At 44.7% G+C, this 24,698-nt stretch overlaps 1 protein-coding gene across 1 annotated transcript in view; it reads right to left on the bottom strand.

Annotated features, from left to right (window-relative positions):
• Flo1 (flotillin-1) overlaps nucleotides 1–24,698 on the bottom strand; it is a 103,113-nt gene that overhangs the window by 56,858 nt on the left and 21,557 nt on the right. Inside the window, exons 6-7 of the mRNA XM_075691215.1 lie at nucleotides 23,931–24,026; nucleotides 16,854–16,973 (exon numbers count right to left, since the gene is read on the bottom strand). Coding sequence (XP_075547330.1) covers nucleotides 16,854–16,973; nucleotides 23,931–24,026 — 216 coding nt within the window. The remainder of the gene's footprint in view (nucleotides 1–16,853; nucleotides 16,974–23,930; nucleotides 24,027–24,698) is intronic.

Below are 24,698 nucleotides of genomic sequence, written 5' to 3' on the forward strand. Positions count from 1 at the left end.
AGAAAAGGTAATTTTCAAAAAGAAAAAGAAAACTCCGGTCCCAATTTTTCTGAAAAATTTTGGATGGAAGTCTGCTTATGTTGTGCAAAACGTGGGTGTTATGTTTCCTGATTTGCTTTATTGCCCATTTGCCCATGTTGAGCATGCTGGCTTCAGTACCTTTGCTGGTTGTCTATCGCTTTGCATTGTATGCAATTCTAGTTGCAATTTTTTTGCTGCTTCAGAACTTTTCTAGGGCAGCTTGTCTTCAACAAAAATATATTGTCAGATGAATTTATTTCTGTCTAGTGTGTGCAGTGGTGGGGGGCTGCTGCCCTCTAATATGCCAATGCATACCGAGTTTGAAGCCTACAAGCTCTGTGGACATGGCACTCAAGTCTCCATTATTCGCTTGTCAACAGTATGCAAGACACTGCGAGTGCATGTTGTGGCTGACTGCCAAAACCTGCCTGGTGCACACAGTAAATCGCCTGTAAGCAGTGCCAAGACAGGCTAATCTGTAAGCAACGGAGTGCCATTATGGAGTGCTACTTCACTGCCTACTCCCCATCCCTCATGTGGAATGCATACTGGAACCTCCTTTGGCACCACTGCATGCGACTCTCACTGCGCCTTTTTAAAAACTTATCCGAGTCATTTCTTGAGCCATTCATTTAGTTTCCCATTATCACATGTTTTCAGCGTCACTCACAGATAGCATTTTTCTGTCTTACCTTGACCTTCCCCTCTGCATTTCAGCTGTCCGAAAAAGTGCAGTGCAGCATGACTGAGCCAAAGGCCGCCGAAGTTGCCTAATTTATGTTTTGTCAGCACCTTGCTGACGCACTTTCTCACGCCAAGAACAGCAGAGGTCACTGGTGGTGCCAGACAGCCGTTGTCCTTCTATAACGAGTGTGGCCTACATGTTTTCACATTGAATATCTTTAGATGGCCTTGTACATGAAAGGCTCACTCACGACAGCGGCGCAGAAAAAGCGACAGAAAGGGTGTGGTACTGTTCAGTATAAATGTTTCTACTTGGTCTAGCTGTTCACTACACGCGATGCATGCGGCTCATAGCTCAGTCAAAGTATTCTGTCCCGATTATTCACTCGTTCACAAGAAGAAGATTTGCCAAGAAAAAAATTTTAATTGTGTAAGTAAATGTTTTGGATATTGCCTCCTTGCGGAAGCTACTGCCAGAGGCTGAGGATATTCGCGACACCTGCGAGGTCTGCCAGCACTGCTTTACGCGTCTGAGGGAAATCTTATCTAGTGACACCCGTGATGAAGCAGACGAAGAAGATTGCCAAGAAAGAAATTTTAATTGTGTAAGTAAATGTTTTGGATATTGCCTCCTTGCGGAAGCTACTGCCAGAGGCTGAGGATATTCGCGACACCTGCGAGGTCTGCCAGCACTGCTTTACGCGTCTGAGGGAAATCTTATCTAGTGACACCCATGATGAAGCAGACGAGGCATTCCTTCAGCATGAAGCGATTGATGACTTTTTTCTGATGTTTCACCATTGAAGCCACCATTTCTCTTCCACAAACTCAGCACACGATCTTACGGAAAGGGAAAATGGGCCGAGATTGAAAGCGTCATGGCAACGAAGATACAGTCGCCGACTGTTTATTCTGACTTCACGGGGACTGCGGAAATGTCCGAATAAACAAGTGTCTGAAAAAAGATTAAGAAAAAAAAAAAGGAAATCCTTTATTTCCACGCACTTATTCGGGCTCGGCAGTAGGGTTGAAGAAATCGTGAATGCGCCGTTGCATGCTGTTCCGTTTACACGCAATCAGATAAGCCTGAATCTCGAAGATGGTCGTACGGTCACTATTGGTGGTGAGGAGTTATGGAGTCTCCATTAAAGCCCCTTGATACTGAAAGTAGCGCCATTCTGTGAACTTTGCCGCCGCGCCGCCAACCCTCGCACATCCTCCTCGCCCACCTCTCCACTCTGCGCTTTTCTGACCGATGATTGGCCGCTCCGGCCGGCCCCAGCCGTCGCCTTGGAAACGCGCGCGAAAGCGTCGCTTTGCTTGTGTTGTTGTTTTTCTTCGGCGCCATGGGCAGGCCGTGTTCCTTTATTCAGCTAATTCGAACTGTGCATTTCGCACCGCGTTATGCCGGGTTGCTGCGCATTTCAGTGCACAAGCCGGCGTGAAAAAATAGCTTCATGCTTTTCACGATTCCTCGAGGGAAGAACGACATCAGCCGCAGAATAAAGTGGATTCACAACATCGGACGCATATCGTCTGGAGAATAACACCATGCAATGTTTCATGTTACTGAGTTCGAGCTTATGCTACTTCTAACCGGCGGTTTATATAAATATTTTTATTTTCCGAAGTGTGTGCCATCCTGGATGTTTTGTGTGTTTTCCGTGTAACGTTTCAGGAGTCACCTGCAATAAAAATTGCCTCTGGCCAGATATGTGCTGGTGTGTCACAGTGGCTGTGTATTCTACGCTCCAGACCTGTACTCTGCGTCTGAAATTTGTGTTGGGGTGGCACGATGTTTTCAGTAAGTAGCTGAAAAAACTGGCAAAACCCTGCATGCCGCCCTCTCAGATCTATGGTAATGGCTGCGGCTGGTAGCTTTTCCAGCTCTTACAAAACAGCTTTATTGGCAAATTGCAAAAGGAATGACATCTGGGAGAGTCATTAATGCCACAGATGGGAAGAATAATGCGCAAAGGAGGACCAAAACTTCGCACAAATAAGCTTTGAGCATCTTCTTGCCTGCTATGGATCTTTAGAGCGATGAAGGCCTTTGTGTGACCGCCGCGACTGTGAAAGTCTACCGCGATTCCGAGGTCTAGCGGCACGTGAGGAGCGAGTCAGCAGAGATGCCTTTTAAGGCTGACTTTCATTCGCCATAGGTGAAATCTTTACAATTTATATTTAGTTATGCTATCAAAATAACGTCAGATTCTTAAGCTGTGTGTTTCTAAAATAGTACGAATTGTTTCCTTGAAACCGACCCAGTCACAGAAGGGCTAAATCCTTTCTTATCGTCCTTTACAGCGCTGAATATTGCATCACCACGGGCGTTTGAGGCACTAATTGAATGCATTCGATGGGCTACACTGAATAAGTCGCAGAGACAGCATCCCCTTCCCATCTCTTAATCTAGTCGTCCGTTGCCGTCAGCAATCATTCATAAATTTCAAGCCAACCCTTGGCTACGCTCACTTCTACAGTAGTCAATAAAAATATATCTCTCTTGAGAGCACAAAAAACTAGAAAAAAATTGTTCTCTTTCAAGCAGGAATGAAATTTCTATAGCCCAGGTATTAAATGCGCGGCATATGCATTACACCGAGGCCCCAAGCCTTTTAGGACTGAACCCCTCCCACCCTGCCCCCCCTCCCCAAAAAAATCCATAATCACGTTATAGCAAATTTCGCATCATTTTTGCGGCCACTGTCCTGCTTCTGAAGCTTCACGCACGCAATGACGTCCAACTAAATTACCGCAATCTCCGCCTGGCTCGACTGCAAAAATATAGTGTCATAAAAAGTACTTCCGCGAAAATGCAGCACTAGTTGAAATTGCATTTAACAGAGCGTCACTGTGTCGAAAAATATTAAAGAATGTACAAATTTAAATTAAATACTGCGCTAATTAAAGCTCTGCCCTGTTGAAGTGACCAGTATAAAGATATCAAAGCCAATGTGGGCTATATACAATACGCTGCGATTGTTAATTCATGCCGCAAACGCGCACGTTTAGCGCTTTCATTGCTCAAACGAGAAGGTGATAAATGTGGGTCATGGTAGACTCAAGCACATTGCATCCCTATCTAGTGCTTTCGTTTAATAATAGAGTGAGAAAAAAATCCCGAAGTTAGGTGCGATCACGGGTGCCAGCTGATGCATCAGGCCGCCGAGCGCACGATGGCCTGCGAAGCGTGCCGTGCGCAGCGCGCACAGCCGGCAGGCGAGGAGAATCGAGGAGGAAAGCGCGGGAGTGGAGGAGAGTGTCGCTACTTTCAAATTATTAAGGGCTTTAGTCGCCATCTGTCGGAAGCGCCTCCCTTGCGTAGTATGAGGGATCATGCGGCACACTCCTCATACGTTTCGCTTACAGCGCTTACGGCACCACGCGGCAGCCCTCCTGGACATTTATGTAGGTACTCTCAATACGAGGGAAGTTTTCGACTGTCGATATAATAATCTTGGGCAAACTGAAAGCACAGTATTGTTTACAGACGCTATCTCTTTACCGAATACGTACAGTGAACGCCACTGCACGCGGTTGCCGCGATGGAATCTCCCGAACCGGCTTCTTGCGTGAAAGGTAGCCAACTGATGAGAGTAAACTATGTGAAACATGTTCTTATAGTGAACTGTCTGTATAACCAAATGGGGCATAACAGACTGAAGCCTCAATCCAGCGATCGCACGGGTTCACAGCGACCGACTGCGCATCTACATGCATGTCTGCGCACAATGTTTTACTTTCGCTGTGAGCGTGTTTTCGCACCGTGCCGTAAGCTTTAGGCCGCATCATACGAGCATTTGACAGTACACTAGCAACCGTTGTTGCATGGACGCCATCAGAACTGTTCAAACATAATTCCGTTATAGAGACTTCGATGCCTACGATGACTGCGATGTGCCGTCGCGATGATTCAATCTTTTTGTCTTGTAAATTCTTCCGACATTTCAGTATTATTTCTCGAGTTGCGTCACACTGTATGTTTATCAGTCTTCTCAGCGTGCGATTTCCCTCTGCTTCTTTTTCGTAATCCACTGCATTAATTCATACCGCAAACATGACCATATGCTGTGCCTTTTTTTTTAATGTGCATGTTACCGCTTACTTTCCATTCCAGTGAACTTGCCAGTATCTAGCATCAACAAGTTCATAGACCAAACCGCCATGACATTAGCCGGGCAGCGGGTGCGGGCGAGCGTCTGAGTGCGCATCTTCTGCTACTCACCGAACATTGCGCAGTCCCGGCACCAGTCAGTCTGTGCATGGTGTTCTTGATCGAGTTGGCTCAAGGAGTGTCCGAAAAATCAGACGAGAGGTCGCGAGGTGTCCGAACTTTCGGCAGTTGTTATACAATATGGTCTATGGGGAGAATGGAGGTGCCGCAAAGCAGACAGAACAATCGAGCATGTCCGAATTTTTGGAGTCCGAAAAATCGGCCGGCGACTGTACACTCAACATTAAGTGCTGCATACGGAACCGTCAGTACACCTGAACTGTTACAGAATGTCGTGCATGCTCTGGCTGGTTAAAAAGCTTAATTGAAGCAAGCTGTGGGGTTCTCCTCCATGCTCTTGGGACAAAGGAACGACAACACAGTTGAGCAAACAATCACAAGGGCATTTATTGCACCTTTCATAGATCAATGCCTCCTAGCCGAGTTGCGATCCACAAAACATGCCGATGGGCGCGCGACAAATCTAGAAGTCCGATTCACCGCGACCGGATAGCGAGCGAATATGTTTGCCCCATGCTGGATCCCAACGCCTGGTCGTTCGCACGTACGGTCACGCAAACGGTGGCGCGTTCCAAGGCGGCCACGCGAGACGGTCTCGCAGAAGCACGGGTCGGCGCACGCGCAGCACGGCACGTCCGGACTGCTTGCTGTCCCGAACCCCAAGAGAGAGCGCCTTGTCTTGCGGCGCCCAAGTAACCCCGCCTGTCGGCGGCGTTAGCAGCGCAACACTCGCGCCATCTCTCGTACTGCGCCTCAACCACTCCAACCGCTGCGGGCGCCAGGCCACGCCGCGAAGCCGGATTACAGGAGACGCGCTATGCGGGAAAAACATATCACTCTCGCGCGTCCCCACAAAGCATATGAGGCTTCAAGGTCCTGTATGGAGCGCCACCGTTTTTTAGCCATCATGCCATGAGAAGTTGAAAACAAATGCATTCAAGAGGCAATCCCAGCTGTCACAACATACATAATGAGAAAGGCCCTAAATTGATGCGAGAATCGTGGAATGCGGTCAGATTTTGATCTGTACACGAGCTCTTAAGCCCATCGGATATCAAGCTGCGCTCGACTATTTCACCAAGGACGAACTTGGGTGCACTCAGAAGATTCCTAACATGAAGGACATTGTGTCAGTCATCACGAATGGCCAGAGAGAGTATGTCTCAAAGCAGTTTATGACACCTTCCATCCTTGAGACATTCCAGCTTTCCAAAGCAGTTCACCCTGAAAGTGCCATCGCCCTGTAAAAGTTTTACAGCCTGCATCCAAAATGGGTGTTGCTCACACTACAACAAGGTTTGCATTTGCGTTTCTTGCGCTAATGCCAACCTTTGTGTCTCTGCACTTGAGAATGTAACCGGCATGGAAATCTCATTGGAAGGCATGAAAGCATTGTGCTTTTGAGGCCCTCCCACCCCAGATTGTGTGTTAGGTGAATGTGAGCACTGCCCATGGAGTGAAAGCCCCACTTTGGCCAGTTTGGGAATGGTCAACCAGGACGAGGTCACATTTGTCATTTGGGAAAGCGGTGATTTGATGAAGGAGATGTATCCAACCCTTTTTATGAAAGAGCTCAGCAAATGGGTGACCAAATTGATTCCTTACGAATACATACACTGCACTCAAGCAGTGGCAATTCATGAGGCAAAGAAGTGCGAGCACCGCAGAAGCATTTTTCTGCATTTTGATTTTGTGGAAAACTGGACTGTCCTCTCAAATGAAATACAATTGTACCATTGGCACAAGAAACAAATCTCCATTTTCACCTGCGTCGCCACAACAAGGAAAGCACCACTTCGTCTTACGTCCCGTCTGAAGCCGCGTTTTTTTTTTTCTTCCTTAAGCAACACACAGCTTTGCTGTCATAAGTGACAACATGCATCAAGACACAGTACACACCTGCTACGCTCTAGGTAGATTGCACGAAGCGTTAGATGAAAAAGCACACATCTGCTGTCATGTAACATACATTTATTCATTTATTCACATTACCTTACAGGCCCACTGAAGGGTACTGAGTATGGGGGGCAAAAGTAATTACATGACAAAAATAGCAAAGTGCTACATCGTTATACAATATCAATACGTAATGAATTCAGGTTATCACAGAATGTTTCACGATTGGAGATGGATGCAATGTGATCCGGGAGACTGTTCCAATGTGCAATAGCTCTTGGTAGTAGTAATGAGTTAACCCTTTGAAGGTTTTAGCCGTACATGTACGGTGGCGGTTTTCTGTCCCGCAAGGTCTTTGCCGTACGGGTACGGTTTCGACCCTCCGTTTGAAATTTCGCACCATAATGACGATGCGTGCTTACTGAGAGGTGCTGCCACGTCTTAGGACTTAGAAGAAGCGTTTGAAATTTGTGCTACCTTCTTGGGGAGATAAACAGAACTGATTTCTAGCTTCAGCGCGTTGCACAGACTGCGGCTACACCCCTTTTGCGGTTTCGGTTTCGCCGCGTGATCACAACAGAGGCGCGTGAAACGTCATTTTTCTCTTTGTCGACACTCTCTTGCAGAAGTGGTGGACGTTGATCTCTATCTTGATTGGCGCTGCTCTTAGCATGTTTCTAACCGCCGCTCACGAGGTGTTCTCGCTCTCAGCGGCAACGCGCTTTTGCGGTTTCGGTTCCTCCGCGCAATCGCAACGGAGGCTCGCGAAACGTGATTTTTCTTTTTGTCCCCACGCTATCGCAGGGGTGGCGGAAGTTGATTTCTATCTTGACTGACGCTCCTCTTAGCTTGCTTATCACCGCCGCTCACGAGGTATTCTCGCTCTCTGCGGCAACGCGCTTATGCGAGAGGGTGCCTGAGACCTCAGCCCAAGGCAGCCGCACGCAGAGATGTCATGTGTGCGCCAACACAACTCTTCGCTCCAAGAGAAGAACATACCCGCATTTTAGGTGTGCAGACTGCGATAAGGCCCTGCGCGGAGACCCGTGTTTCAAGGAGTACCACACTCTGAAATACTATTCAACATTTTGCAGTTCTGAGTGATGCTGGCACCCAAATACTGTTCCTAATTTTTTTTTACTATTTATTCCCGACTTTATACTTCTTGTACATTCAAGATCCGCAATAAAGTAATTTGACCACCTGGAAAAGTTTTTTTCAAAATAATTCGACCCTCAAAGGGTTAAATGCTTGCGTTTCACCATGAATGCACATGAAACTAAGTGCGTTGTGAATGCGATTAGATGTGTGCACAGGAGGCATGAAGCGGCAAACAGTGAAAGTAATTACTATAAATGTACAGTCAACGGCTGAATTTTCGGACGCCCAAATTTTCGGACATGCCTGATATTTCGGACGTCTTCGCAGCACTGCCACGAGCCCCATAGAATCAATGTATAAGGACATCTGAAGTTTCGGACGCTCGAACCCCCCGCCGTCCAATTTTCCGGACTTTTTGACGCGACGGAAGGTCCTTTGGCTCCTCGCGCAGCGCCCTTGCGAAGGAAATCGACTTGCAGCCGAAGCATATCACCGCTTTGAACCACAACTAGCCGAATCTAGACGTCACGCACCGATTTGGTCTGGCCACGCTGGCTATGTTATCGCCGCACTTCCGCTACAGTGTACTAGATAGGGGCAGTGTGTTCAGACGGCGGAGCGCGCCACGCACCGCTTTGAAGCCGGAAGCGTAGACAGGTCCCGGATGTATGCGGCAGCGCTGCAGTCGCACGGGCTGTACGGCCGCATTCTCTGTGTGTTGCGGCCAGTTGCAGCGTGCTTGCCATGTGCTTCCTCTGAAGGGCTCTGAAGGAATTCCTCGAGTTTCTGTCTCGTTGGGAGTCGCATGCAAAAGGATTGCCATTTGTTGGGCGTGTTGGTAGACTGACTTGGAAAGCATATTTAGCGCCAACGAACTAGGACAGAAGGGAGACGACACCACAATGCGCTAACTTCAACTTGATTTTCTGGAAACACTCGCCTATTCAACTGTGCATGGGTTAAATAGGTGGGTGTCTCCTGAAAATCAAGTTGTTCAAGTTAGCGCATTGTGGTGTCGTCTCCCTTCTGTCTTTGTTCGCTGGCACTAAATATGCTTTCCATTCCAAAAGGACTTTGCGGCTTGAGCCAGTCGACGGCAGATAGGCTCCGTGTGACATTGTGCAGCACTTTGGCTTTGTTAGAATACTTGGAAGGAAAGGGTTTTAAATACCTATAGTGACATCTAGACTAAGCCAATAAAAGTTGGAGAACTTCTTGTGAGGTAGTTGTGCGGATCCAACGATCACCCAATGCTGTCTCAATTTTTTATTGTTGTGAATTGCCTTTTTTATATCTTGGCGAAGGCAATGCAAACAGGGAACACAGAGGTCGGTAAAGATTTGGTATCGCTACTTCACTCACCTGATAATTCTGACAAGGGAACATTGCGTCACAATTGACGAGTTAGTTGAAGCTGGAAATCTGATGCTGGTAGAGCAAAGGCTAAACAATACTCCGGCAGAGCACCGGGCTCATGTGGAGGAAAGGAGCGATGACCGCCTCATCCATTATATATGGCAATTAAGGTATGTCCCGCAGAAATTTTTTATTCGCAAGAAATGTGACTACTGCCGCTCTCTTCTTTTGCAGAACTCTAGTGTCAGTAGCAGTCTCATAATTCACGAAATTTGTGACAGGGGAGGATTGCTGTATCCCTCCAAGTTGCCTTTCGAAGCACTAAAGAAACTTGAGGGAATATATTTACAACCTTTTTCAGGTAGGAGCTTTCAAGAGGAGCTTTGCAGCGACAGCATAGTTGATGTCATGATTCTAGTGAAAGCTTTAAATTTGGCTATGCCATAGGCTGCAAATTACATGCTGATGATTTCACATCAGCAGTTGTGCGTTTTTATGTCCTAAAAAGGCTGCACTTTTGCGTTAAAGGTGTTAATCAGTGAAGAGAAGCACGACGGAAAAAAGAAATTGCACTTTTCTTAGCAGGCTGGTGCAACATATGTATGCTGACCCTTCTTTGTCATTTTCGTCTGAATGCACAACTTTTTCTAGTGCATTCAAAAAGCTAATTTTGTGAATATCATTAAAAATGAATTAAGTAATTTATTTGCGCATATTAATTCCGCTGTAGGTCTCCATTTTTTGGGTATAGGAATGTACTTGCACTGTTTTTCTGCGTTTTGGCATACTGTGTGTAGTTTTGCAGAGATCCCTTTTACTTGGCGTCATTCCTACCTGTTTTATTCGTTCCATAGAAATGTAGGATGTCGGTGTGTCTCATACTCGTGCATGAACCTGACGTTCGGGAACACTTCATGATGTAAATAAAAAAAATTCACAAATAAACTGTGCAAATGTAGTTGCGGGGGGCTCGCGAAACAGAATGAAAGAACGAGGGACAAATGTTTATTGCGAAAGAATGTAAATGCCAAGCAGGGAAGCTCTTTGGCTTTGGGCTATGTACGTACATAGTGTTTTGTCTTCTCTCCTAGAACAGTGACTGAGGAATTAAGCGCTTGACGTTGGGTCGCGGATGCCTCGGCCGCTTTTTTATGAATGCGAACCGCAAAAGAAAATGTGTGCACCTGGAATCAGAGTTGGTTTAAATCAATTTGATGTCCTTTACTACGGCGTTACTTCCAGCCGAGCTTTCCGTCCGAATAATACCTGGTTACGTGGCAGTGTGGCTCAAAACAAATTTAGCGGCTTTACGCCACTACTTCGGTGTCTGCAAAACCTTTGCTGTCAGGTTAATAAATGCGTCTAATGGGCGTTGAGATGCGCCAGGAGTGCACATACAATTCATCTTTTATATGAAGCGAGTTTCGGGGATGCATCTTAACATCTGCTGAGCATTTGCACGTCTATTTGATTGTGACAGAAAACGATTATCAAAATATCAGCATGCAGCGCTGGCACTGCGCTGTACGTTCCGTACAGCCCATGTTCCTACAGCGCCATCTCGTGCTATCTATGTGAAGCGCCGCAGCGGCGAGCGCTTCCTGAACACACTGCCCCATTCTAGTACACTGTACTTCCGCCTCCGGCGGAGTTTCCGGAGCGGCGCCATTTCGTTTGCGCAGGCCACGTTTTGGCTAGTGTGGTGTGTGGTTGTACTGTTGTGTCAAGTGTGTTCTGCGACGCTAATCCTAAGTGCTTCGACGCTCGTCAGCGAACTCCACTGTTCGCAACTTGAGGATTTCGCTTGCCTTCGATGGCCCCCACTCCGTCTTCGTCGTCCTCGTCGATGGCATCGAAGCGCGGAAAGCAGTACCGTCGGTTAACGATGGAGAAGAAAGCCGCCGTTATTAAGCAAGCCGTGAGCGGCCGATTGCAGGCTGACGTGAGCAAGGAGTTCGGCATCGGCTCCGCTCTGCTGGGGTTTCCATACCCGCGGAAATAACTTTTGAACAGTTTGTTGACGCTGATAACGAGCTCGACTTCTTGGCAGAACTGACTGACGAGGAAATCGTCCATCAGGTTGTGGACTCAGAAGACTCCGATGTTGAAAATGAGGAGCCAATGCCTGCGCCGAGTTGACGCGAGCACTGTTGACTCATCGGTGTACAGTGCTGACATGACCCTTGCTCAGATCGAGGCGAATATGAACGCATGCAACCGGAACGCCGTCCAAACAACAATCAAGTTCTTCAAGCCACTGCAGCAATAACACCGGCTGCCCGACGATGCACATGTACTACATAATAAACCGGCAGTCGGCTACATACAGAGTTTTTGAACGCCTCTTTTTATAGCCACTTCACTGATGCTTTGGCAGGGTTTCGGAAGCCTGGTACTTCGCCCTTTACCTCTAGATCCAAGAAAAAAAGAAGAAAAGTCCGTTTTTTGCATGCATTCATTTTTTCGGACTGCCTGAATTTTCGGACGTTTTTACGTCCCCTAGAGGGTCCGAAAAATCGGTCGTTGACTGTACCTGTGAAACAGACATAAAAGAGCAACGACACAGCGATCTTCTAATGACTGAAATGCAAGGTCTTGTTTTATTCGGGTAATGCTCGAATGATAGTCACAGTTGTCAGAGATGAACCTGGCTGCCCTATTTTGAACGGCTTCCAACATATGGATTAGATAATCTTGATATGGTGACCATGTGGATGAAGCGTATTCTACTTGTGGGCGAACGTAAGTAAGATATGCTAGTTTTCGTACAATAGATGGCACGTTACGCAAGTTTCTACGCAGGTAACCTAGGGATTGAGAAGCTTTGGATTGGACAGTTGCTACATGTGTTGTCCAGGATAAGTCCAATGAAAGATAAATGCCGAAATATTTGTATGATGGAGCAGCCGAAACTACGGTATTATTAATCAAATAGTGGAACACTGAATAGTGGAACACACTTTTGACTAAATGAGATTAACTTGCATTTGGAGGCATTAAGGGACATTTGCCAAGTTACGCACCATCTATAGGTTAGTTCAAGGTCATTTTGGAGAGTAAGATGATCATCGAAACACTTAATATTGCGGTAGATGACGCAGTCGTCAGCGAACAACCTAACTGAGGATGAAAGGTTAGCGAGCAAGTCAACGTATATTAAAAAGAGTAATGGACCTAGCACACTGCCTTGGGGGACACCGGACCTGACGTCGCAGAGGTTAGACGAAATGTTGTTGACCAGTGCAAATTGCTGATGCGAAGACAAGAAGTTACGCAGCCAAGAGAGTGTTAATGAATCAAAACAAAGGGAAAACAATTTGGGAATTAAATGGCAATGAGGTACAGTATCAAACCCCTTCGCGAAATCAAGAAAGAGGCAATCGGTTTGATTGTTAGAGTTCATGTTAAAGTGAAGGTCAGTCGTGAATTCAACTAACAGTGTCACATGAGTAGCCTTTTCTGAAGCCATGCTATTAGAGAAAAAAGTTATTTGACTCAAGGTGACTATAGATATGAAAAGCTATAATATGTTCAAGTAATTTGCAGCATATGCATGTTAGTGAGATGGGTCGATAATTACAGGGTGAGTGCTTGTCACTGGACTTAAATAGGGGAACTACCTTACCAATCTTCCAGTCCTTAGGCAGCTCCCCTGATGATACAGACTGGTTAAAGAGGAGACACAGAAAGCGACTCAAAATATCAGTAGTATTCCTCAGTATTTTAGAGTTGATGCGATCAATGCCAGTTGAAGTAGAAACCTTAAGATTCGTGATGAGGATCACGATACCTTCGGCAGTGATGGTGATTTGAGTCATGAAAGGGAAGGGCTGTTTAGGAACAAATGGAACACTGGAACAATCTTGTGTAAAAACCGACGCAAAATATGCATTGAAAGCAACCACAGAATCGGAAATTGTTTTGAATCATGTATCGTAATGCGATTACAGTCGCCGATTGATTTTTCGGACTCCAAAAATTCGGACATGCTCGATTATTCGGTCTGCTTCGTGGCACTGCCATTCTCCCCATAGACCATAATGTATAACAACTGCCCAAAGTTTGGACACCTTGCGACCTCTCGTCTGATTTTTCGGACACTCCTTGAGCCAACTCGATTGAGAGCACCATGCCCCGACTCTGACCGGTGCATGGTTCGACTTGCTGAATGCCATTTTTGTTTTGAACGGAGCCTCCTTGCTGCGCCACGAAGTAGCGCTCCTGCAAATCCCCGCTCATCATCATCATTTCTGCCTGGTTCGTAGCTACAGCAGTTCCGGCCTCAGCTTAGTAAGCCATGTAAAGGCAAACCAGCAGCTGATTTGTTTCTTTCTTCATGCACGACGCTGTGAGTAGGCTGCGTTTTTCGTTTGTGCGACTGGTGTCGGCGTGACGGCGTGGTGATGTTTGCTTTGTGTGCTGTGTCGAGGTTGCGGTGATGCAACGTGGCATACGGAAACATCGCGTCAAGTGTCTAATGGCGCCGACAGTGCTCGCGCAGACTGTGCTGGGGAATGCCGGCAAGCGAGTGCTGGGACGCCTAGGATTTGTCGCCTTCCGATGTGGTCCCTACTGACGCCAAAAATGTTCTGCCGAGACCTGCACAGTGGTTGCATTGCGATTCCAGACACCGTCTCATTTCACATTTTCACAGGTGCTGATACTGCTGCACTGACATGCGCAGAACTCGACGACGGCGAGATCATTAGTCAGGTTTCCGCTGCACCGCCGGACGATGACTCCGAGTTGGAAGATGACTCACTATGTGCTACGCTGCCGTTGCATGCGGAGCGTGTACATGCAATGATTGTGCTTTCAGCCGCCTACAGTGACTGTACAACCCTCTCCAAGATTCAGGCTTATCTGATTGCGGGTAAACAAAACAGCGTGCAACGACGCATTCACAATTTCTTCAAGCCTACTGCCGAGCCCGAATAAGTGCGTGGAAGTAAAGGATTTCTTTTTTTATTTTTGCTTAATCTACTTTTCCGGATACTTGTTTATTTGGACATTTCCGCAGTCCCCGTGAGGTTCGAATAAACGGTCAGCGACTGTAGTAGACTTATAGGGAGACATTATTTGCCAGAATTTTTTCAGATTATTCCTAATAAGTGAGGGCAAGTCCCGTGAATAATATTTCTTCTTGGCTGCGCCTAATGCTTTACAGTAAATTTGCAAGCAATCCTTGCACTATTTCCTAGTTGCCTTTCTTTTTTTTACGTCAGCAATGGTGCAGCAAGCCATTTTAAAAATAGCTGTGCCACTCAAATATACCACCGCAAGGCTACCGGGCATGGGAACAATGCCTGTGACAGTGTGAGTAGACTCCTTAAGCACCAAGCTCTCCTGCATAACCAGAGGTCTGGAATTAAGTCCATTAAGTCGGCACATGAGAAGGTCTCCCATCTTGGCGGCAACCTCAAGAATGTGGCCCTGCTTCATGCGCCTGCTGCAGCCATCGAGGAGCATCGTTAGCAGGAGTCAGTGGAGTGGAGTCAGTGCAGAGTGTGCCGGGAATTCAGTCATGGCATGTGTGGATGCGTGCCCATGATCAGTGAAGCAGACATGCGCTGTCTTTTGTGAGAACTGCCGCTAGCCAGCTGACGGTGATTAAACCCTTTCAAATACTAACTGCAAAGGACACGCACTAAATTTGTTCATGCATGACAAGTAGTGTCAAGCTTATTCTCTCTTGGGTCTGTTCTTGCAACAAGAAAAAACCTAGGTAAACCTTCCTTCATTTGTGGCAACTTGCCTTTTCTTTTTTTTGAAAGAGTAAATGTTAAAACAGAATGAGTCATCGCGGCACTAAGACAGCACGCTCAACAAAGCTGACGCCAAAATGCGATCGTTCTACAAAATTTGAGCAAGAACGGTACAGCGGTGAGTGCAAAATTTTTTTTTTAACATGCACAGCCAAATATTCAGGACCCTGTGTGCGTGCGCGCGAGTGTGTGTGTGCGTGCGCGCGAGTGTGTGTGTGTACGTGCGCGCGTGAGTGCTGTGCGCATGTGTGCGTCCGTGTGTATGTATATGCCATATTTTGTGAATAAAGCACTCGTGTTATGCCCGACATAAGTGCACTTCCATCCAAATGTTTTTCAAAAATTGGAACTGCCGCTCATTTATTTTTTGAATTGAGCTTTTTGGAAAAACTATTTTTCTTCGTCTCTTGTGTTTAATGTAGGAAGATAATATTTTGTATAAATGTTGCGAAGACATTCTATGTTTGACACTTTTTTCAAGTTTTTGTGTGAAATAGAAAATGTGCCAAGATGCATCAAAGTTATTAAATTTTTCTGATTTGGGCCATGTTTGGAATTTTTACATTTTTTTTTTCAATTGTGGACAGCATACAAAATGCATAGAACTAATTTACTGTGAAGTGTACTAAAATGAGTAGAAGAGGTTTTTGACGCAATGGTTTTAGTTTGCATTTAATTCAGCTATGGAATTGGAAAATATTGTAGTAAGCAATGGGAGGACGCTCGCGCCGCCACCTTGAAATATTTTTTTGGCTTGCTAGGAACGCTTTTCAGGAATAAAAATTTGAGTTCCCTGCAATTTGAATATTCCTACATGACATAAAAAGATCAGACAAAACAAAGAAATCAAGTGAACATGCATATTTGATCCGTCGTGGAATCACCCTTATGTGATTACATACCAACCCCTTACGCCAGCAGTTAGAATATGCAAGTTTCAATATTAGTTTTGTGTGCTCTCTGGTTAGGCACTGCATCACCAGATGTCGCTACCACCGTTGTGCCTGCCGTACACTGCTTTGGTTACCCAGCACACCACAAATAGCAAGTTTTCGGACACGCTAAAGCTAATGCCGAGATCATGCTGCATAGTGAACTTCTGTCCAATCAAGCATTAAAATGGTGCAGCAATGCACAGGTTTGTCACCAGACAAGCAGACAAAACAGGAACACAGATGGCATGGTAGATTGCGCGCTAGTGTGAGTCATAGGTCTGCACACTCATGTGATCACCAAAATCGAAACCACGACTGGTGATGAGATACGAGCATATAGCTAAACAATCGTCATACGCTGAAGTAAATGCGTTTCTTTAGCCTGATCACTGGGTCAATAGCTGCTCATCGAGCACAAAAAAACAGCCCAACGAATTTTGTGTCAGTACTTTTTTAAAAAAGTAAAATTGCTCTACCAAAGGATATAACGAACCATATTTGTCTCAAACCAAAAATATAGACCATTGCACACCAAGCATATCAAGCACAATGAGTCTCATGAGCAAGTTCACCAGCTTATGTAAAAGGCACTGCACTAAATGCCATTTGACATGCACAAGTGGCATCAGTGCACTGAGACTAACCATTTGAAGCTAATGTGCTCAGATCTCAGCTGGTGTTCTAGGGCACTTAAAATGTGGGCATCAAACCAGGCTCAAACTAATATCTCAGCAACAAAAACAGCTGCTCCTTGATAAAAATGCAACATGTAGGGGGCTTGATGGCTACCATGTTTTTTGTTTGGTGCAATGGCACATCATTGCACCAGAAATAAGCTAGATAACAATCATCACTAACCTTGGTGTTAACCTCCATGTCATAAGCTGCTTTCTTGAGTTCAAAGTCACGTTGAGCCTTGGCTATCTCAGTGTCATTGAGATAGCGTGATGCCATGCGCTCTTCCTCAGCCAGGGCTTCCTAAGAAATAAGGGTACTGGAGTTACTGTTTGCACTAACATGCTGCACATACAGTACCTGTCTACCGTTAAACCACACAACAATCTACGTCACTTATAACAGTCACATTAAAAATATAAATTTTTTCACTGTCATGATGCAAAAATAAGTTGCATATAACAACATAATTTTCATCCAATACAAAAATGATCAAATTCTCACTTTGGTGCAACTGGTTTTCAGAGCAAATTGGCAACAAATAAACAAATACCTCTAGGCATATGATATTATGGATTGCAGTCTAAAATAATACCCTGCAGTGTGCCTGATTTGGTGTTCACTTTCATGCAGTCTAAATGGCTGCTGTCTGCTTTTGTGGCATGACCAAAGGCAAGGTACATTTTCACTGAGCTGAATCTGTCCTCTAAACCAAGAATAAATTTTGAAATTTAGTACTTTGAATAATGCATAATGCATCTTTCCATTTATTTGCTGTTTGAACGTTCAGTTTAAGGCTTAATTCTTAATACTTTTAAACTATGCAGCAGCTCCTATGTTGCAGCAATGTTTTTGCATTCTACCAGGATACCCCATACATAGGATTGAGATGCATGAAACATGGGCTCTGCATTAAATTTCTTGCTCTTCAGTCAGCATTGTGAGGCATCAAACTCAATGTGTCAGATACATACATACATTCCATTCAGCATTACAAGGTTACTGCTCAGTTCAGGTACAGTGCAATCCATTTTATAGTAATAGCTTACAACAATATTGTTGATGACAGTCAGCTACTTCAGCAACATCAATTTTTGCAATAGATAGGCAGAAAGCAAATTTAACAAGAATTTAATTACATCACACTGGCTACAACTAATTTCCAGTTTCAATTTTTTTTTTCTCTTGGTAAATGGGTTTCAGATGAGATAAAACTGAAATTCTGCTAAACAAGCCATGCTGATGTGGGCTATATTATCAGTGTAGGCTACCCTAACTAAGGGAGGGAAGCACAGCGGCAGAGCAGACGATGCATGAACTTATTTCCCAGTGCGTGTGTGCATGTTTGTACAACAGCCTACTACCGTAAAATACTGAGAGATGCCCAACCCCCGAAGGATAACCCACTCCTGACTAAGCTCCCGGTTTAAAGTAACTGATAATTACCCACCTAAAAGTTACCCACAACACTGAAAGTTAGCCCACCTCATATTTTCACTCATTTTCTCTCGAATTTAGGTGGGCTATCTCTCAGGATTTTATGGTAAGTGAGAACCGGTGGCAGTTCTTTGAAACACGGTACCTGCTGCTGCGTGGCGCCACTGATCTAGTACAATCTACGAGCAGAAATTGCCAACTAAGCACATATTGCCAACTATCACTGATCATCTTCCCGTACTTGTAACTTTCGCCGCAAAACTACCTCACTATAACACGTGCCATTTTACTTCTAGCTTAAATCAGGAAACTTTAAAAATACAATTCATGATACTGAATGGACTTACATTGGGAACTTGCGTGATCCTCAAAGAGCACTAGAGAATTTCTGTTCCTTGTTTCTTAAAGCTGTGTATGCAAATACTAAAACTGTCAAATGCAAGAAAATATTTAAATTTCAGCATAATCCCTGCTTAACAAAAGGTTTGTTAACTAGCATGCAAAAGGAAGATAATCTATATAGAAATACTAAAAAAAAGCCATGCAATGTGTGTCTAAAACTTAGGTATAAAAATGTAGTAATCTGTTGAATAACCTAAAAAAATGTAAGAGACTTTATTATGAAAAACAACGAAAACACGGTGAAGGCGGGAGATGGAAATTCAAGACGAGCAAAACGAGAACAAGGTGAAAGCAGGAGCCAACGTTTCGACAAGTGGACTTGTCTTCTTAAAGGCAACATGCCTATATCACATATGTTGTGTATATAGCATATGTCGCACAAATCGTTAACGCTAATCACTAAGCTGAACAACGAATTGACCAAAGTAATTCAATGGTGTTTTTTAAGCAACCTAATTTTAAGCCCGCTTAAAACTCTGTTCATGATTTTTAAAACATCCCAAAGAGTTCTCCCTTATCTACCGCAAGTATGCATACGCTATCGTTTAATCCCAGCGGCTGATTGTGTAACTTTCCTTGGCATAAAATTAGATCCTACCTTGGAGTTTAATAATCATGTTGCTTATGTTAAGCAAAAAACTACTTTTGGCATAAGAGCTCTCATTAAATCCAGTTAATTTTTTTCTGTTCACGCCTTATTGTCTTTATACTTTGCATTCATACATAGCCAGATCACATATGGCATTACTTCGTGGAGAAATACATATAACTGTCACCTTTCGTCCATACAACACATTCAGAACCAGGCCATTCGCATTATTACCCACAGTTATTTTTACTCTAATGCTGCTCTGCTCCTTCAAGGTAACTTCATTCTTCCTATATCTGGCTTGTTTAAATTTCATTTACTTATTACTATTTAAATTACCTAACAGCTCGCGTTCTGATTCATAGACTCTAGGTTGTTCACAAATACCAATAGCACTAGGTTTGCCCATAATCTCAACTTTCTATTACCTAAATGCAACACGAACTATGGCAAAATGACTTCCTCCTTCTCGGCGATTAAACTGTGGAATGACTTACCCAATGCCCTTACATCAACATTTTTGCATGCATTCAAATATGAACTTAAAATTTCATTTTGTATAACTAGTTGTCCTGATTAAATTACATTGTATAGAAAGTGTGTACTTAATCTGTTAAATAGGTTTATACAATTTAGATTGGTAATGTGCAAATTTTTTTTTTTTATTTTACATGTACGACTCCTTGTATAAAATCGAATTTATTCCTTTTCACTACTTCGCTAACTTTTTATTTACTTATAGATTGCATAATTTTACACTGCTGTATTAATTAATCATTTTGTACCAATCTTGTTAACCAAGGGTCCCGCTGCAGTCTGAATTTGGGACCCTCGCCTGTATACTACTAACAACCAACTACATATCTTGAATGAATAATAAACTGAAACTAAACTCAAACATACTTTGCTGGGACACCTGCTATACGCATTTGTGTGAGCGCCTCTTCAGGCCCATGCCATTTCTGGTTGTACACGCAGTGAATGGTTGCAGCACTTAGCTTGCAGAGTCAACACAGTGACTGCAGAGTCAACACAGAGGCAACAGATCGGCACTGTCTCTTGGTTATTACAGTAAAACCTCATTAATACGTACCTGCTTAGCAAGTAATACAGGTTTAAATATAGTCGTAATGAATCCCGCACCCTGCCACCATTGAACTTAACGTATTGGCTTATCACTTAAGTCAAAGTCGCTTACCACATGCCAAACGGTTAGTGAGTAATTTATTTTTCAGAGCGCACAAGTGTGGAATCGGCAAAATGCTTGTGCAGACTGTAGCTAATGAAATTGCGGCGCACAAACCTTCACCACCGATAGTGACGTCAAAACATGGTGGCCATGACTTGCTTCCTGCTCTGATAGGTTCTGGTGCTTCCACGTCGTCCCCAATGACGACATGCAAGTCGATGATGGCCCTTCTGTATCCGACGCGGCACATGCGTTGACCATCGTGACCACGTGCGCAAAGAAATGGGGCCTCAGAGAAACTGGCTCGTGGCCTTATTGAGTATGAAGATGCCGTCTTTGTTGCAAGGTTTCCATGTCCTCAAGCGAACATCAGATTTTTTACTGCTAGCTTGCAAACAAAACTTACCTGAGTGTGTTTGAGTGAGAATTAAGTTATTTTATGGTCAGTAAGTCTATAGCTGCTCATCTGCCATTGTCAGTTAATTAGTTTGAGTTTACTTTCACCACAATCATACTACACTGCTTTGACAGAAGTATATCGCTTAGTGCATATCCAATCCACATACCCCGCCAACTACGTTTTAACAAGGTTTCACTGTAAAATCCTGCAATATGCTTCCAATTCCACTAATGCACTACATCAAATGCACTGTCGAGACTACAAGTGATACTTTACAGCGATAGGGCTGGCGATAATAGGCCATAGTGTATTCTCTAAGATTTGACCAAGTTGACTGTCCATTTCACATAAAATTGAGGAGCAGCTTTCTCCTTTTGCCTGTGTCATGTTCACTCGTTCAGTTCCAGCCAATCAGCAGCAGCTGAAATTGACAGCCGACTAGGTGGACTCTTACAGAATATGCACACTCCCAGGTGCACCTGTCAACTTCTTTGCTGAGCCCGCCATTCTGCTCCTCATGCATATCAGATTAATAATTAAATTCTGGGGTTTTAGACACCAAAACCATGATCTGATTATGAGGCAGGCTATAGCGAACGGCTCCATATTAATTTCAACCATATGGGGTTCTTCAATGTGAACCCAATGAACGGCACAAAGGCGTTTTTGCATTTCACTCCATTGAAATGTGACCACTGTGGCCTGCATTTGATCCCATGCCCTCAGGCTTAGCAGCGCAACACCAAAGCCACTACGCGATTACAATGGGTTCTGATGCTTATTTACATAGGCATCACTGTACCCATGCAGAAGCAGCAATCATTGGTACACCTGTGCCTGCACATTTCGAAAAGGCAGATCTCTTTTGACACATTGCAGTGTCAGCCACACTGCAAGGTGATAGCACAGTAAGCTTTTACAGTGATTCCACAGGCTCCGGGAGGTCAAACCCATATTGTCGATGCAACAAGTGATATTGAAAAACTACGTCAACCACAGCACACGTGGGGCATGATTAAATCAAAATGTCACCAGATTCCAGTGGAACACGAATAGTCTTTGTTCTATGAGTGCGGATTTTAGAAGACTGGTGGCTCAGTTTTCCTTTCCAGTGTTATGTATTACAGAGGCCGGTGTAAACAACACTTTTAGACTAGCTAACTATGTTGTTTATACATCCTCTCGATCTTCAGGAATGAGCAGAGCGATCTGTGTTCGAAGAGACCTGCCCTCAGCATTATTAAGTGCCGCAGCATCAGACATCCCAGAATACATAGCATGTGAAGTTCGGTTTGGCCGAGTAAATATCACAATAGTCAGTGTTTATCTACAACCTTCTACAAATATTCCACTTTCCACATTGACGAGACTCTTAGAAATACATAGAATATCACTTAAAGTGGATTGCACTGTATAATATTCAGTTGGGGTAACCAGATTTACAGGTTGTGAACATTGTAAGTTGACAGCATTGTACAGACCTTTTACCCAAAAACTTGGTACAGTTGAACCCACTTATAACAATATTCAAGTACCACAAAAATTCCATTGTTATAACCAATAACTGTTATAACCGGGTTGCATGAAAAAATCGAAATAGGGGGATGGCAGAGCTGATGTGAGAAAACTATAATGGCGGGGATGCTGATGCCCCTCCCCATCCTCCGTCTATTTCCTTCATCTGGCTGCCACTCGTGTTCACTCGTTTAACTGCTTCCTGGGTGCTCCAATCGCGCGTAACAAGCTGCGGCTGTCGGTGTTAAAGAATGGCACTGCTATAACAACTGCAAAGAGGTGACATGGGTGGCAAGCGATATGCAAGCACCGCTAAGGCAGCGCTTTGGTGGCCCTGAAAGGGGCCTTTTAAAAAGTGCGAGAAGGCTGCCGCGGCAGCCTGTCAGCATGAGAAATCCATAAGAAACAATGAGGAGAGATCGCCACAAGCATCTCGCCACATACTTCTCACTGGCTTGCACGAGAAAGGCCTACGTTCGTCAGCCTTGCACGCTATATGCGAAGCTTGCTGACATCCTTCTTCAAGGCATCCAGATGCTCGACACAGTGCAGCGGAAGGTTCCTCGCAAAAACGAAGCCCCGGAGGGACTGAATCATCTGTTGAGCCTCCTATGAGGACAACGTTGAGGCAGCCTGCCCAACCGCGTCATCACTGTCGCCGTCGCCGTTGCTATTTGATGCAGGCACATTCTCGACAGTCATCTCATCAATTAGAAGCACTTAGTTTCCAAATCTATAGCTGTGCCCTTTCTTTTCACTGGCAATGTCGTGCATTGCCGACGCTCAGCAGGTGGATCAGCCATCTTCCGTTTTGGCAGTGAGTCAAGCGAGGCTGAGAAACCGCATGCCCAGGAATGACTTCGACACAACCAACTATGACGAACGCGAGCGATTAAGCTGTTCGCAGAACTGCGCTGAATGAGGAGAGAAGTGGTTTTTGAGGGAAGGAGGAAAGGCTAGCACTATCTTATGCAACCCTTGCGGGAGCATGGTTCAGCGGCAGCAGGGAAGTGGCGGGGGGAGTAAGGATGAATGAGGAGCCAGTGAACAACATGCGAGCAATCTGCTTGGTGGCACAGTTGGTGCGGTCCATTCGTATTTCGGAGGGTGGGGCGGCTTAGAGCTATGGGCATAGCCCATTCGTGTTCTGAGGGGTGGCAGGGCAAAGGAACAGAGCTGCACGGAGATGGCTGGAAAATGAGTGCGCGGCGGCTGTTGGAGCAACGGCCCATCATGCAGCAGCTCGAATTTCTCATTTTCTTTTTTTCTTTTCAAGGATTTCGCATTTCACTACCTTTTGGCTCGGACACTCAGCAGCCAGACTTCATCGTTATAACCGATAATGCCACATCGGGACCTTGTAGTATGCGGGTTATTTCACCATGGAAAACATACAAAAGTTGACGGTGCAGCAGCTTCTCATTGTTACAACCGATATATTATTAAAACCGGTATCGTTATAAGTGGGTTCGATTGTACACGTGAATTATTGCCTGTGGGAGAAAAATCCATTTGGAAGACATGAACAGATGCTCTGATTTTCATAGAAGGCGTGACAAGCAGTACTTACCTTTATATTGATGTGCACTGCAATTTGTAACACAGCTGAAATTCACTGCATACATTTTAAAGCTCATGTCTTTGAAGTATGCTAATCCTGCATTTCACATGCCTCTTGAAAACGTAAACATAGCAGGGCCACTCTACATACAAGCCATAGGAGATCACCTTGATCTGAGAGTCCCTCTGTGCTTCGGCTTCTCCAATGCGGGCGTCTCGCTTGACCTCTGCCGTTCTGGCCATACCTAGTGCCCTCAAATAGCCCTGAAAGAAAAAGGAGAGAGAGAGAAGAAAAAAAAAAGAAGCGACCAGTACAGAGCTATTAAGAGCGCACACTATTAATAAATGCACGAGCGTTTTCCATGATCACCATGTTGAACTATAGAGGAAATGTCAGCTTGGCAATATGTATCCTGTGTATGCCTTGTGTAAGTAGGTAGAGTAAGGCATCTTGAGCAGGAATGTTTCGGTATTTGCTTTTGTGAAACACTTTAGGACTGAATGCCAACTGTGTACAAATGTGCATGAACATTGTGTTCATAAGCACACATGACCAGAAGAAATTGGGTAAGCCACATGAATAAAGCAGATTTTTGTGTAAGGGTTGCTCTTCCTGAATTTTGGCCTGAGTTTTTAGGGGCATGATTACTACACGAGTGAAAAGTTACCAAATGGGTATCTGCATTGAAAAACATATGTACTTTCCACTGTGTGTGATGACCATTGACTTCTCTATCCTGATTGCTGGTACATACCATATTTACTCTATTCTAGTGCGCCCTCGATTGTAACATGCACCTGTTTTCCGCAACCAAAAAAAAAGGGAGAAAAAAATGCTCTCGATTGTAATGTGCACCCGTTTGCCGCGACCTAAAAAAATGAAAAGTCCTTTACAGTACCGCACACCTCATTCTTTCATACAGAAATACAACTTTC

This window comes from Dermacentor variabilis, chromosome 1 (assembly GCF_050947875.1).
Source record: "Dermacentor variabilis isolate Ectoservices chromosome 1, ASM5094787v1, whole genome shotgun sequence".
NCBI classification, from domain to species: domain Eukaryota; kingdom Metazoa; phylum Arthropoda; class Arachnida; order Ixodida; family Ixodidae; genus Dermacentor; species Dermacentor variabilis.